The 12,878-nt window shown below is 38.9% G+C and overlaps 1 protein-coding gene across 6 annotated transcripts in view; it reads right to left on the reverse strand.

Moving 5' to 3' along the window:
• The window catches only part of LOC136873997 (UDP-glycosyltransferase UGT5), a 44,858-nt gene extending 38,594 nt beyond the window's left edge, over positions 1–6,264 (reverse strand). Inside the window, exons 1-2 of one of the 6 annotated variants that reach the window (XM_068227620.1) lie at positions 6,155–6,264; positions 3,796–4,060 (exon numbers count right to left, since the gene is read on the reverse strand). In XM_068227620.1, the coding sequence (XP_068083721.1) occupies positions 3,796–4,048 (253 nt within the window). In that variant the 5' untranslated portion in view covers positions 4,049–4,060; positions 6,155–6,264. The other 5 variants (XM_068227622.1, XM_067147440.2, XM_067147441.2 and 2 more) reach the window with 5 other exon arrangements.
• Positions 6,265–12,878: the final 6,614 nt, after the last annotated feature.

Genomic DNA, 12,878 nt, shown 5'->3' on the forward strand with positions numbered 1-12,878 from the left:
CACGTCATAAGTATAGACGGTCATGATTTTATGAGAAATAGTACAGTATAATTAGGCCTGAGGTGGTCAGTTATTAGAGCCAGATATATAGAATGAGAATTGGCTCCTTACTTGTTCTAAGAAGTTATGTTATGGCTTATAGGTTTGTCAAGAGAAGACGAAATTGAAAGCCCTCTTGTGATGTTGAATCCAGAATGCAGAGAAACTAGGTCGCTGGCAGCCTTGTTTACGATTTTTTTGTGGGATGGGGGAGGCTTTACTGGCTAGACAACCAGGTCAATGGCCCAACCATGCACTCTAGGAAGTCACAGCCATTTTTAAAAGCCAAGAGTTGTAAGAGATTCTTTCTTTCCGGCCGAGAGTTATTTGTTTGTGACAACGATTCTTTCTTTTGTTTCTCTTGACTTTCCCACTTACTTGTGTATTTGTATATATGATATCTTGGTACCAGGGGATTCTGATTATTAGATTATCTAGTAAGTATAAAGATTACCCAGAGGATATGTGTTCACATCCCTATGTAGTCGGATAACATATAGCTTCAGTGTTTGGTTTATTTTAGTCATCGTTTGTAACATGCAGAGTTGCTGTTTATATGTAAATATTTCCCCAAAAGGTGAGGGAACCTTAGTAGTAGCTTTATTTCTGCAAAATGTCCCTAATCCTGGCATCATGTTTTTATTTTGTAGGTCCAATGGTGCTGTTCCCTAAAGAGAGATACAGGTTTGGTTCACAGATTTACTCCTCTGCACCGAATCATCACGTTATTTTATCTTTGTAAATTACAGTAACGTCATCTCATTTTTATCTTTGTAAATTACAAATGTAAGCCTTTACGGCAGTTATCTTTGCACTACGAGTACTATCCATGGTAAAAGAGGTATTGTGATAACTAAATCCTTTTTTAATTGACTATGCTTTGTCAATTAAATAGTTAAATAACAATTGAGTTTCCCATTTCAGTAATTAAAATTAATAGTGTAATATCCCTGTCTAATTATACTCTCGTCACAAGAACCCAAAACGCCCATCTGCCGGTTGCAGCTAGGCTGGTACAGTTTATTTGCGGACAGGTAAGCAGATAAGTTATGTAACCCACTATTGTTTTATGCCCTGTAGGGTATAGTACCTTAAGGCAGAAAGAGGATCCAGGAAGGATATTCCAGGGATCGTTAATGGACAAGGGGAATGTATATGTGAGGATTTACAAAAGGTAGAAGTATTCAGTCAGCAGTATGTAAAGGTAGCTGGATGTTGAAGAGGTTGAAGAGGTTGAAGAGATGGCTAATACTGAAAAATTACTGAAATCTACCTGTGATGATAAAGATATTTACAAAAAGATACAAAGTTTGAAAGCTAAAATAAAAAGCAGCTGAGATTTATAAGATTTCTGGAGATATACAGTACTAAAGGCCATGAGTTGGGATATAGTAGCAAATCTAAGGTAGGCACTTATTTGATTACTGCTTGCATGAAGGAGGTATACCAAATGAATGGAGAGTTGCAATAGTAGCCCCAATATACAAAGGAAAGGGTAATAAACTTACAGGCTAGTCAGCTTGACATGTGTTGCTTGGAAGTTCTTATTATATTAGACACATTTGTGAAATTACTAACTGATTTGATAGAGGGCAGTTAAGATTTAGGAAAAGTTATTCCAGTGAGGCTCATCTAGTAAGATTCCAGCAATATATAGCAGATATTTTAGATTCAAGAGGTCAAATGGACTGTATCACTATTATTCTATCCAAGGCTTTTGATAGGGTAGAACATGAAAGACTCCTGATGAAAATGAAGGCTAGTGAACTTGAAAAAAAAAAAAAAAAAAGTGGTTAAATGGGCAACTATATTTCCAGAAAATATAACATTGAGAATTAGAATAGGTGAAGTGTTACCTGATCCTGTAATCATTAAGAGGGAGGTTCCCAAGGCAGTTTTATTGGATCTTTTTGTTTTATTTTTGTTACAATTTGCTTTATGTCGCACCAACACAGATAAGTCTTATGGCGACGGTGGGCTAGGAAAGGACTAGGCTTTAATTAAGGCCTGGTGTGAAAATAGGAAACAACGGAAAACCATCTTCAGGGCTGTTGACAGTGGAGTTTGAACCCACTACCTTCTGACTGCAAGCTTACAGCTGTACAACCCTAACTGCACAGCCACTTGCTTGGTTTTATGTTTTCTTACATTGTAAATGACTTGAGTAAAGAAATGGAAACACAAATAAGGCTTTTTGTGGATCATATTATACTGTATTCAAGGTTATGAATTTCATTATTGGTTCCGTATTGAATTAAGATTACATATAATTTTACAAAGTTTATTCCACCTACTCAATACTGTACAATAATTGCAATGTCTATAAATACATTACAATATGTTATCAAGGGACTAGTTTCGACCCTATGTGGGTCATCATCAGACTAAATAAGATCACTTTTGATTTGCCGATGTCCTAAAACAAAATTACATTGTGGAAATAAAAATTAAAAGAGTGAACTGTGTATGTGGTGCGGTAATATACATATAAAATGGTGGAGTGGATGAAATGTTGATAGATAAAATTATGCTGTACTGATCAATGACAAATAAAATTTCAGGTTTACATATGTTGCAATTAGACTGTAAGAATAGTATCACAATGATTTTCTACAATGATGATTAAAATATTGCCCTTTTTTTTAGTGAATACTCTAAAATTGCACATTAAAAGTATAAGATGCCAGTCTGAATACAAAGTCTAGATGCTTCTATTGAGTTCTATATTTCAAGTGTATCTTCAGGTAGTCCCTTGATAACATATTGTAATGTAATTATAGACATTGCAATTATTGTACAGTACTGAGTAGGTGGAATAAACTTTGTAAAATTATACGTAATTATATTGTATACAGTAATTAAATAAGTTACAGGATTGTGAACAACTATAAAAAAATTCTTGACAACGTTGTGAGATGGAAAGTAGACAATGGTACCGTATGATGGTAAATGGATTAAAAGTCAGGTTGTGATTTTGACAAAGAGGAAAAGTCCTCTCAGTTTTAATCACACCAATGATGGGGTAATAGCATCTCATGGGGATCACTGTTAGTACCTAGGTGTTGATTTAAGGAAAGATCTTCATTGGGGTATGTAGGGATTGTAGTAGCCATGTAAAAGAGAGAGTGTATAAGTCTCTGGTAAGACCCCATTTAGAGTATGGTTCCATTGTATGGGACCCACACCAGAAATACTTAATTTCAGAACTGGGAAAAATACAAAGGAAAGTTGCACGATTTGTTCTGGGTGATTTCTGACAAGAGTAGTGTTACAAAAATGCTGATTTGGGCTGGGAATTAGGCCTAGGGATTGGGATAATTTATCTAGGGAAATGTTCAATAAATTTTCAAGTTCTTTAAAATCATTTAAGAAAATGTTAAACAACCAATAGGGATACTGCCACCTGGGCAACAACGCTACATGGAGATCAATGACGATTGATGCTGAAACTATAATAGGCCTGATGGTTGCCAACATCTAGACCAGATATGGTACGAAAAGAAGAAGAAGTGTAAATTTAGGATGCTTTACATAACACAGAAGGATTCCATATTCAATTTCATTGACAAAATATGTAGTATATTTCTTTGATTTAACTAATAAAATACATATTCATACTGGTTATTATTTAACTTGAATAAGTCCCTACTGATTTAACAGCAAACGATGTGACATTGAATAAATCTACAAACCTAACAACAAGCTGATTTTAGGGTACAGCTAAGTACAAGTATTCTACACACTACATAAACTCACCTTTCTCTGGGAAAGTATCTTTTACTATGATGTCAGTATAGTTGGCCATTGGTGGACTGGGGAATGAGCTCACAACCGTTACTTGATGCCCTCGCCGAGCTAATTCCTTCATTAATGCAGTTATTGAAATTAGGTGGCTTCGGGCTGGGAATGGAAACAGCCCCAGGATCTTGGCACTTTGACTGTCATCAGCTGTTATGACTAATAACAATAGTACTACAGAAATAATCTGTGGAACACCCATGGTTCTCATATCTGAAAGAGACTGAGGTGAGATTATTATATTATAGTTGCTCATGTGATGAATAAATTCTTAATGAATGAAAAATGCAAAAACTCAAAATACTTGAAGTCCTATGAATTTAAAATATGAATTAGGTTTGCAATAGTTGAAGATGGAGTAATGAATTTTGAATCAGAATTACACTCAAACTAATCTGAATTGTTAGAAAAGGATGACCTTAAGACTACAGTCAAAGAGTAACTTTATTGCCATTTCTGTTACCAGCATGAGTTTTTGTAGCATGGTCGCACATCAAATGTCAGTGATTTATTATCATCATCATCATCATCATCATCATCATCACCATTATTATATACACACAACTCATCACATTAACTCATTAACAATTACAGGAGCACAAAAAAGGAAAATCATCCCTCCACATGGCGTTAGAAAATATGTGGATACATCCCTCCACATGGAGTTATAAAATATGTCAAAATATTTTAGTAATATGTTAGTAATAATTATTAAATATATATTAAAAACAGCTTTGTTCACTCCATCTGGCCATTATACTGGACTGGAATTTTCTCTAGAATTTCCTGCCAGTAAATCAGCAGGCACTGATAGGTCTCTAATTTCAGTCAACTTTGAGTAATCCTAAAATTAAACCACTAAATGATCACTTCAATAACTAACTTAAGGAGTAACATCTTTACGTAAAGATATCAGTGAAGCTAAACGATTATAAATGACAAGTGTTTATAGGCAAACCTCCAAACTTGGTACACATATGACTTATTATCTGAAGATACTGTGGGGGTAAGGCACCCCTACAGTTGGGGATTAGAAAGGAGTGACATAAAAAGAATAATTGAAAATGACTAATATTCACATCAAATACATACTCTTCAGGATAGCTGAGATGAACAGTGACACTCCGGACACTGTTTAAGTATCCATTAGCATTGGGGATGAAAAGGGTGAAGTAATCTAAAAATTTTAATTAAACACACAACAATAACTCTAAAATGACAAAATAGTTCATGAAATATCAATAAACATCACAATAAAGAAATCTACAAAAAATCACTTGACACAAAATTAACAGGTAATATAAATCCTAAATATAAACATTCAAGAAAGTACCTGGGCAACGCATGGAGCAGTTTCATATCAAGACATGTTATTTCACCTATTCACAACGAATGCTGCAGAGCAACACAGGTCCTCTAATTAGTATAATTATTATTTTTATTAAATTGAAATGTTATTGTTGTTGTTGATGTTGTTTTAGGTTCCCTGATGTTCTTGACAGAACGCCAAATATTAATTCAATTTCTCCTTTCTTTCACTATGAATTTGGGTGTAATATGAAACTTGAATGAGATTCAAGAGTCCTCATAACTGCAATATCATAAGCTTAAACATACAAAATTTGCTTGGGATTATGCCCATCTGATCTATATGATTTTCACTTTCCTTTGTATTTTGCTTGTGAGTACTTTAAATTCTTCATTAAAGGGTCATTGGCAAATTTACAGTCATTTAATATTTAGGGATAGTGGGAAGAGGAGGGTGATCATGATTTAATTCCTTTGGATATAAAAAGTAATCAGGCATTTAACAAGTTGAATTGACATTTAACCAACAATTTAGTAACAAACTGATAGAAGCTTTTCATTGGGCTCCTTTGTGGATACCCAAAGGGTAGCTAGAGTAATCTCTTTCAACAAACTCAAATAAATGCTATGCTATGTATGAATATCTTAACTAAATGATATAAATGGAAGGAAGGAAGGAAGGAAGGAAGGAAGGAAGGAAGGAAGGAAGGAAGGAAGGAAGGAAGGAAGAATAGAAGGAAAAACTGCTTCATAGTCACTAGCCAAATGGCTGTTGAAATTGTTTCTCAGTCCATTTTGATTTCAGCTGGAAGCTTTTCACAAACAAACATTAAAACCATTGTGCTTACCTACAGGATGAATTCAAAACTAGAATCACAAATCTTTCTCAGTAGGTTATATACTGTAAATCTAATGTATGTTGTATAAGTGATAACAAATATCTGATGCAACATGCAGTGTTGATAACAGATAACCATAGTAAGAGATAATGAAGTGGAGTGATATTCACCTGCACAGTCAAGTGTGTGGTACAAAAATTCTGATCTGCTTATGCTCTACTCAAGGCATATTTGTTGTGATGACTATATTGGTTTGACCTTGATTAGATAAACTTTGCACACAGTTTAATCATGAGCAAGATGAAACTGAAACAATTGAACAATATCTAATGTAACTTTTCTTACAGTTGCACCAGTTCTGTATGAGAGATAATACTACAGTACATGTTAAATTAGGAACCTATCAATATATATGACATCATTTACTACAGTAGGCCTACAGTATGAGAACTATATTCCTGAATTAATTTAGAACAAATAGGTAAGGCTTAATTCAAGTCTTTGTATTTGAATCCAATTCAAAATTAAAAAAATATACTTATTTCTATGAACTTATAGTGTGTACAGAATTGGACTGTCACTCATACTGTACATAGACATATACATAACATGTTAAATTTACATTAACCTAAAGCTACAATCAGGATAATTTTTTTAAACCAGTCATAATTCACCATTTTTGATTTGTCACTTGATTATTTCTTTCCTTTAATTATGTTGACTCACAGATTTCTTCTCTCTCTTTATTTTGGTTACTGAGCAAGTTGGCCGTGCAAATAGGGATGCACAGCTGTGAGCTTGCATTCAGGAGATAGTGGGTTCGAACCTTACTGTCAGCAGCCCGGAAGATTGTTTTCCATGGCTTCCCATTTTCACACCAGGCAAATGATGGGACTGTACGTTAACTAAGGCAATGTCCGCTTGGTTCCCGTATCCCATCGTCGCCATAAAACCTATCTGTATTGGTGTGATGTAAAGAAACTCATTAAAAGAAATAAAAATTGTGTTTGTTCTGTGTTCCTAGTCTTTTACCACCTGTATTCATTCTTATCTTTTTGTCTCTTCCCTTTTTCAAGTCTTAATCTGGCTTTGTTCTTATCCACACTTTCTGCAATAAGACAAGGTCTGTCAAGATGGCCCTTAAAGAGTGTTGAAGCCAGCATGAGCGCCCAATAGGATAGTTTGAAGGTGGGGGCTAGACCTGGGGGTATGTAGTATTTTCAATATTTTGGAAGATGAATGGCGACTTGTATTCCACGGTAGAATACCACACATGGTATCCCGTACCACTTCTACGTAAAACCGATTTTAAAATCATTTTCTTGAAAGAAAAACACCTGACAATATTAGATTTTTTTCCTTTCCCTGAGAGCTAGCGGGGGCCCGCGTTCCCACCTTGCCCCCGGGCATGGGAGCCCATGGAAGCCAGCTGTCCTGGGGAGTCTTTCATTGTCACGTCCTTCATGGCCCTTGTCTTTCTTTGGTTGATACCTTCAATTTTCAAAGTGCCAGGCCCCTTCCATTTTTCTCTCTGATTAGTGTTAATAGAAGACAGTTGCCCAGTTAAACTTCCTCTTAAAACAATATAACCACCACCACCACCATCCTGATGAAGCTGGGAAGCAGAAATGAAATTGTTGGAGCTGAGAAAAAATAGAAGTACAAAAATTACAATTGATGAGAAGAGAGCCTATCTATAATTATGTAGACAAGAATGTATGAAGATAGAGTTCGTCCTTGTCTCCTTTTCTATAGCCACCTCTTCCGATTCATGTTCCTGTCTTTCTATATATGGCATAATGAAGAGAAAAATTTAGCCATGTAAGTTCTTACTGTTTTCATAAATACAGAGCCTGACAACAATATTATCTCCTTGGGAAGTATATTGTAAAATATTACTTCTTTTACCCGTACTCTGAAATCCTTCTTTGATGGTGAATAAAAATCAGAAATTGAGATTCTGAGGTTTGCTGAGCTAAGTTCAGTAAGTCTGACATAAAGTAAAACCAAATTGGATGGGTATCTGGTGAGAGACCAGGCTAACAAATGGTTCATTGAAAGGAGGCTAGCAGCCTTTTGGATGTTGCAAGGGTGGCGGTCTGGATTACTGATTGATATGGCCTCTTAATAATATTTAATATGGCTTAGCTATGTTGATACTGCTGCAAAGATTAAAACAATGGGAAACTACATCCATAACTAACTCCCAAGGACATGCAGCTTTCTTTGTGTGAATGAATGATATACTGCTGATGACTTCCTCTTAGATAAAATATTCTGGAGGTACAATAGTCCCCATTCAGATTCCAGGTGGGAACTACATGAGAGGGTGCCATCATCAGGAAGATGAACCCTGTAAGTTGGAGTGTGGAATGTTATAAGTTTGAATTATTGTGGTAGGCTAGAGAACCTGAAAATGGAAGTGAATAGACTAAAGTTAGATGTAGTTGGTATAAGCGAAGTACGCTGGCAGGATGATTAGGATGTTTCGTCAGGCAACTACAGAATTAGCAACATAAAATCAAATAGAGGATATGCAGGACTTGGTTTAACAATGAATAAGAAAACAGGGTAGCAAATAAGCTACACAGTTCAATAAAAATTAGGGGAACATGTTTTTGAATGTATGCCATGCTCCACAAAACAATACCTCACACCCGGGTATATTACCAACCAAACCATTATTCTTTACCGTTGAAGTATACAAAAGAAGATCGATGGATTCGCATTCATTTTCAGAACACAAACGGAAATGTCCAAATAGGGGTGAAAACAAAGTGATAACAGTCATCCAGGGTGAATTTTATCACAGTTGGAGAGCTTCAGTGTGGTGTATGTCCTCCACGAGCATTTATCACAGCTTGGCACCCACGTGGCATGCTCCATACAAGTCGACGGAGGTCATGTTGCGGTATCAGATCCCATTTTTCAATGAGAACCTGTTCGAGGTCTTAGAGAGTCTGTGGTGGAACAGGACACCCACGGACACTTCTGTCAAGTCTATCCCACACATGCTCAATGGGATTAAGGTCGGGACTCACTGCTGGCCATTCCATCTCTTGAACGTCCACTTCTTCCAAGACAGTTCTGGTGATGTGCACTACATGAGCCCTGGCATTGTCGTGCATGAGTACGAATTCAGGGCCAACACCGTATGCAGCAACCAACACATGCCATAGCAGTATCTGCCCAAATACCCCGCAGTGGTAAGATTACCATGGATGACGACAAGATCCGTACGGCCATCAATACTAATGCCACCCCACTCCATCACAGAACCTTATCCGAATCGGTCGCCTTCCTGGACAACATTTGGCATGTACTGCTCACCACGGCATCTCCATACACGTTGATGTCCATCATGCTGTGTCAGGGGAAATCTGGACTCATTTGTGAACAACACAGGTGTCCATTAGAGAAGTTGCCAGTTGATGACATAGGTACAGGCAAACTGAAGGCAAGCTGCACAATGTTGCTATGTTAAACGGGGCACTCGAAAAGGATGTCTGGGTCGTAAGGACACTTCTCTTAACCTGTTCCTTACTGTCTGGTCAGACGCTATGACTCCAGTGACCCTCCTGAGGTATTGCTGCAGTTCTCTGGCAGTTGCTGAACGACGCCACAACGCACAGATGGTCAGATATCGGTCATCCTGCGACTTTGTCCAACCCTCCTTGTGAACTGGCCTGTCTCACTGTAGTGATTCCACAAGCGTTGAATAACTGACGGAGAAACATTGAGATCCATAGCAACACGATGAAAAGTCAATCCTTCCTGGATCAAAGTGACGGCCCTTGCGACTTGAATCTCGTTAAGATGTCTCATGGGATGTGCCGGTTTACGTACAGTATGCTCAAATGACCGCAGTAGTCTGTGTACCTCTCAACGACACACGGACGCACTGCTATTCACTTAGTTTTGGTATTATAAATTTACTCATTCGGGACAAATATTTCAGGTTCCCTATGGGAATCAACAACTATATGATCTGATGGCCAGACAGGCATCAATTTTTGAAAATGAGACAAAGTCTCTCATAGTGCATTGGCACTGCCGGTGGCTCCAGTAGCCTACGCAGTGGCCTCCATGGCACACACGAATTACTCGACGCATCCTTTCGTTTTTTTGCGGCCGGGTGGCCCTCATCTATAGCTTGCTACCCAGCCGACCCTCAAAAACCAAGGCTGACGCCTCGTTGGCAGTCGCCATGTACACATGTATCATATCCGACATTGCTCCTACCATCTCCGAAGATGACATCTGCATCGCCATCTGCTCCGCCGGCTATCGCCTCCATGACGCCTATCGCCTGTTAGATGGCGCAAGCTCCACACCATCATAAGTGATTCTTCTGTATCTGCTAACAACAGTGGATCAGCAACGACTCCTTGACTATGGCATGTCCATTCATGACCGTTTCTACCCCGTGGACCCCACTCCTACATCTATTCTTAACCAGCTCTCTGCCGACCCTACCATTGTCCCAGTGGTCCATATGCCACTGATCACACCATCGCACCAACCCACATCGACTTCATCTCCTCTCTCCCCTACCATGACTATCACCACCACGACCTCTACCTCGACACTTTTGTCCTCCCCGCACATCCCCGTTACTCTCGTTACAACTTGCCATCCATCGCCTATTGTGACCTCCTCCCTCCCACTCGCTACAACGGCTCATTCTTCTCCCCTTCCTAACAACCCCTTGACATACGCCGTCACGCCGCCGCCATCGCCCTCAGACAACGTTGCAACAGCACCATCGCAGCAATCACCACCTCCTCATCGTCTTCCCAGCTGTGCGATCCGCGGACTTGACCCTTCCATCTCCAGCGAGGACATTATCCAGGAACTTCACGCCGCTGGAATCCCAGCCTGCAGTGCGTGTCGCATCCAGACCAGTTCAGGTCCAACATACATGGTTTGTCTCTTCCTCCCGACTGCCGCCGACGTCCAGTAACTCATTGCCACCGGAGCCATCCTTCATCAGCATCGCTACAGAGTAGAGCCTTCTCGTTCACCACCTCCACCGGCACGCTCACCATCCCGCACCACCTCTCGTCGCCCCCAGCCGACCCCTTCTCCCGTTCCACACCCACAACCCGTGTGTCCGCCCCCACCTCCAAATAGCTTCTTCCCTCAACCCTTCCCAACACTTGAACTTTTCCGATTTCTCACCACCTCCCTCTGGAATATTTCCACTACCCTTCATCTCCTCACCCTTCATCTACAACCTGGAACTCTTCACCCTTTATTCACGTCCCAATAATAATACCCTCGCATAGCTCTCCTTTTCTACTTCTACACTTCGCTTTCCCATCTTCCTCCTCCTTCGCTTCTCCCGATTTTCCCACTTCACCTGGCCTGAGTGAGGGCGTAACCCTCAAGGAGGCCCACCGCGCCTGAAAGGCGGGGAATGAAAACATCGGGGGGGGGAAAAAAAAAAGCAAGCCTCCATGGTATGCATTAGCCATGCGTCTTGGTAAGTGTACTATTTACTAACTGATGATCCCAATTTAGCACACTGGGGCGAAATGCTGGCAACCAGGAATGAGTTGGCCGGAAAATTTATAATGTCCAATAACAGACCACCACATTTTTTTGCTAGTGGCTTTACGTCACACTGGCACAGACAGGTCTTATTACAAACCATCACTCTCATTTTTGTTCCATATTGAAAACAGCGATCTCACTTAGTTTACAAAAGGAGTATATCTTTTACCACACCTATTCAATACAGTATTGAATACAGTACTGAATAGGTGGGGTAAAAGATATACTCTGTTTGTTAACTAAGTGAGACGGACAGGTCTTATCGCGACACCAACTATATAGAACTATATAGGGTCACCTGAGAGTTTAATGCATGGCTACGCCTACAGATGGAATATAACTTCGATTTGACATACCCTGAGTAGCTAAGGTCTCAAGGTATGCTGGACGACCATTGAAACCCCATCTACCATCTACCAAATTAACGTTTACATAACAGACGATACAAAACATGTTCCCCTAATTTTTTAAACTGTGTATTATGACCAGTATTTCATGAAATAAAATTAATTATTAAAGCCTTTATTGTCAACCTAATACAAGTATTTTGGTTCCTTGAGGAAATTCCACCTTTACAATACTATAATTATTTATTCCATTCAGAATAACAAAGTTAATGGGACAAGTTTTGTCTCATTAAGAGACATCCTCAGCTATAAAAAGGGACAAAAACCAAAAAAGCAAAGATGCATTTTAAAAACAACACTTCAATATTTTTTATATAACATACCGGTATCTTGGTCTTTGGTGATAAACTAGTCTTAAAGTTGTGTTTTTTGTTGTTTTTTTTGCTTTACGTCGCACCGACACAGATATGTCTTATGGCGACGATGGGATGGGAAAGGCCTAGGAAGTGGAAGGAAGCGGCCGTGGCCTTAATTAAGGTACAGCCCCGGCATTTGCCTGGAGTGAAAATGGGAAACCACGGAAAACCATCTTCAGGGCTGCCGACAGTGGGGCTCGAACCCACGATCTCCCGATTACTGGATACTGGCCGCACTTAAGCGACTGCAGCTATCGAGCTCGGTAGTCTTAAAGTTTAAAGTAACAAGCATTCAATTAAAAAGGATTCACACCATTTTGAGGTGCTTTTTTTCACAAGTTGTGCCTTAAGTGTTTATAAAACCCTGATCATTAGATAGTCTTCAAAAGAGATTGTTATGGAGCACTATATGTATTAGACAGATTTAAAAATGTTACTCTGTCCTTAAAATTAAAATACTTTGGACTTGTTCCAAAATAATATTAGAGTCCGTTTTTAGTAATTGTTTAGTTAAAATATTAAATTTTTTTTGCTATTTGCTTTACGTCGCACCAACATAGATATGTTTTATGGCA

Source organism: Anabrus simplex, chromosome 5, assembly GCF_040414725.1.
Source record: "Anabrus simplex isolate iqAnaSimp1 chromosome 5, ASM4041472v1, whole genome shotgun sequence".
In the NCBI taxonomy this organism is placed as follows: domain Eukaryota; kingdom Metazoa; phylum Arthropoda; class Insecta; order Orthoptera; family Tettigoniidae; genus Anabrus; species Anabrus simplex.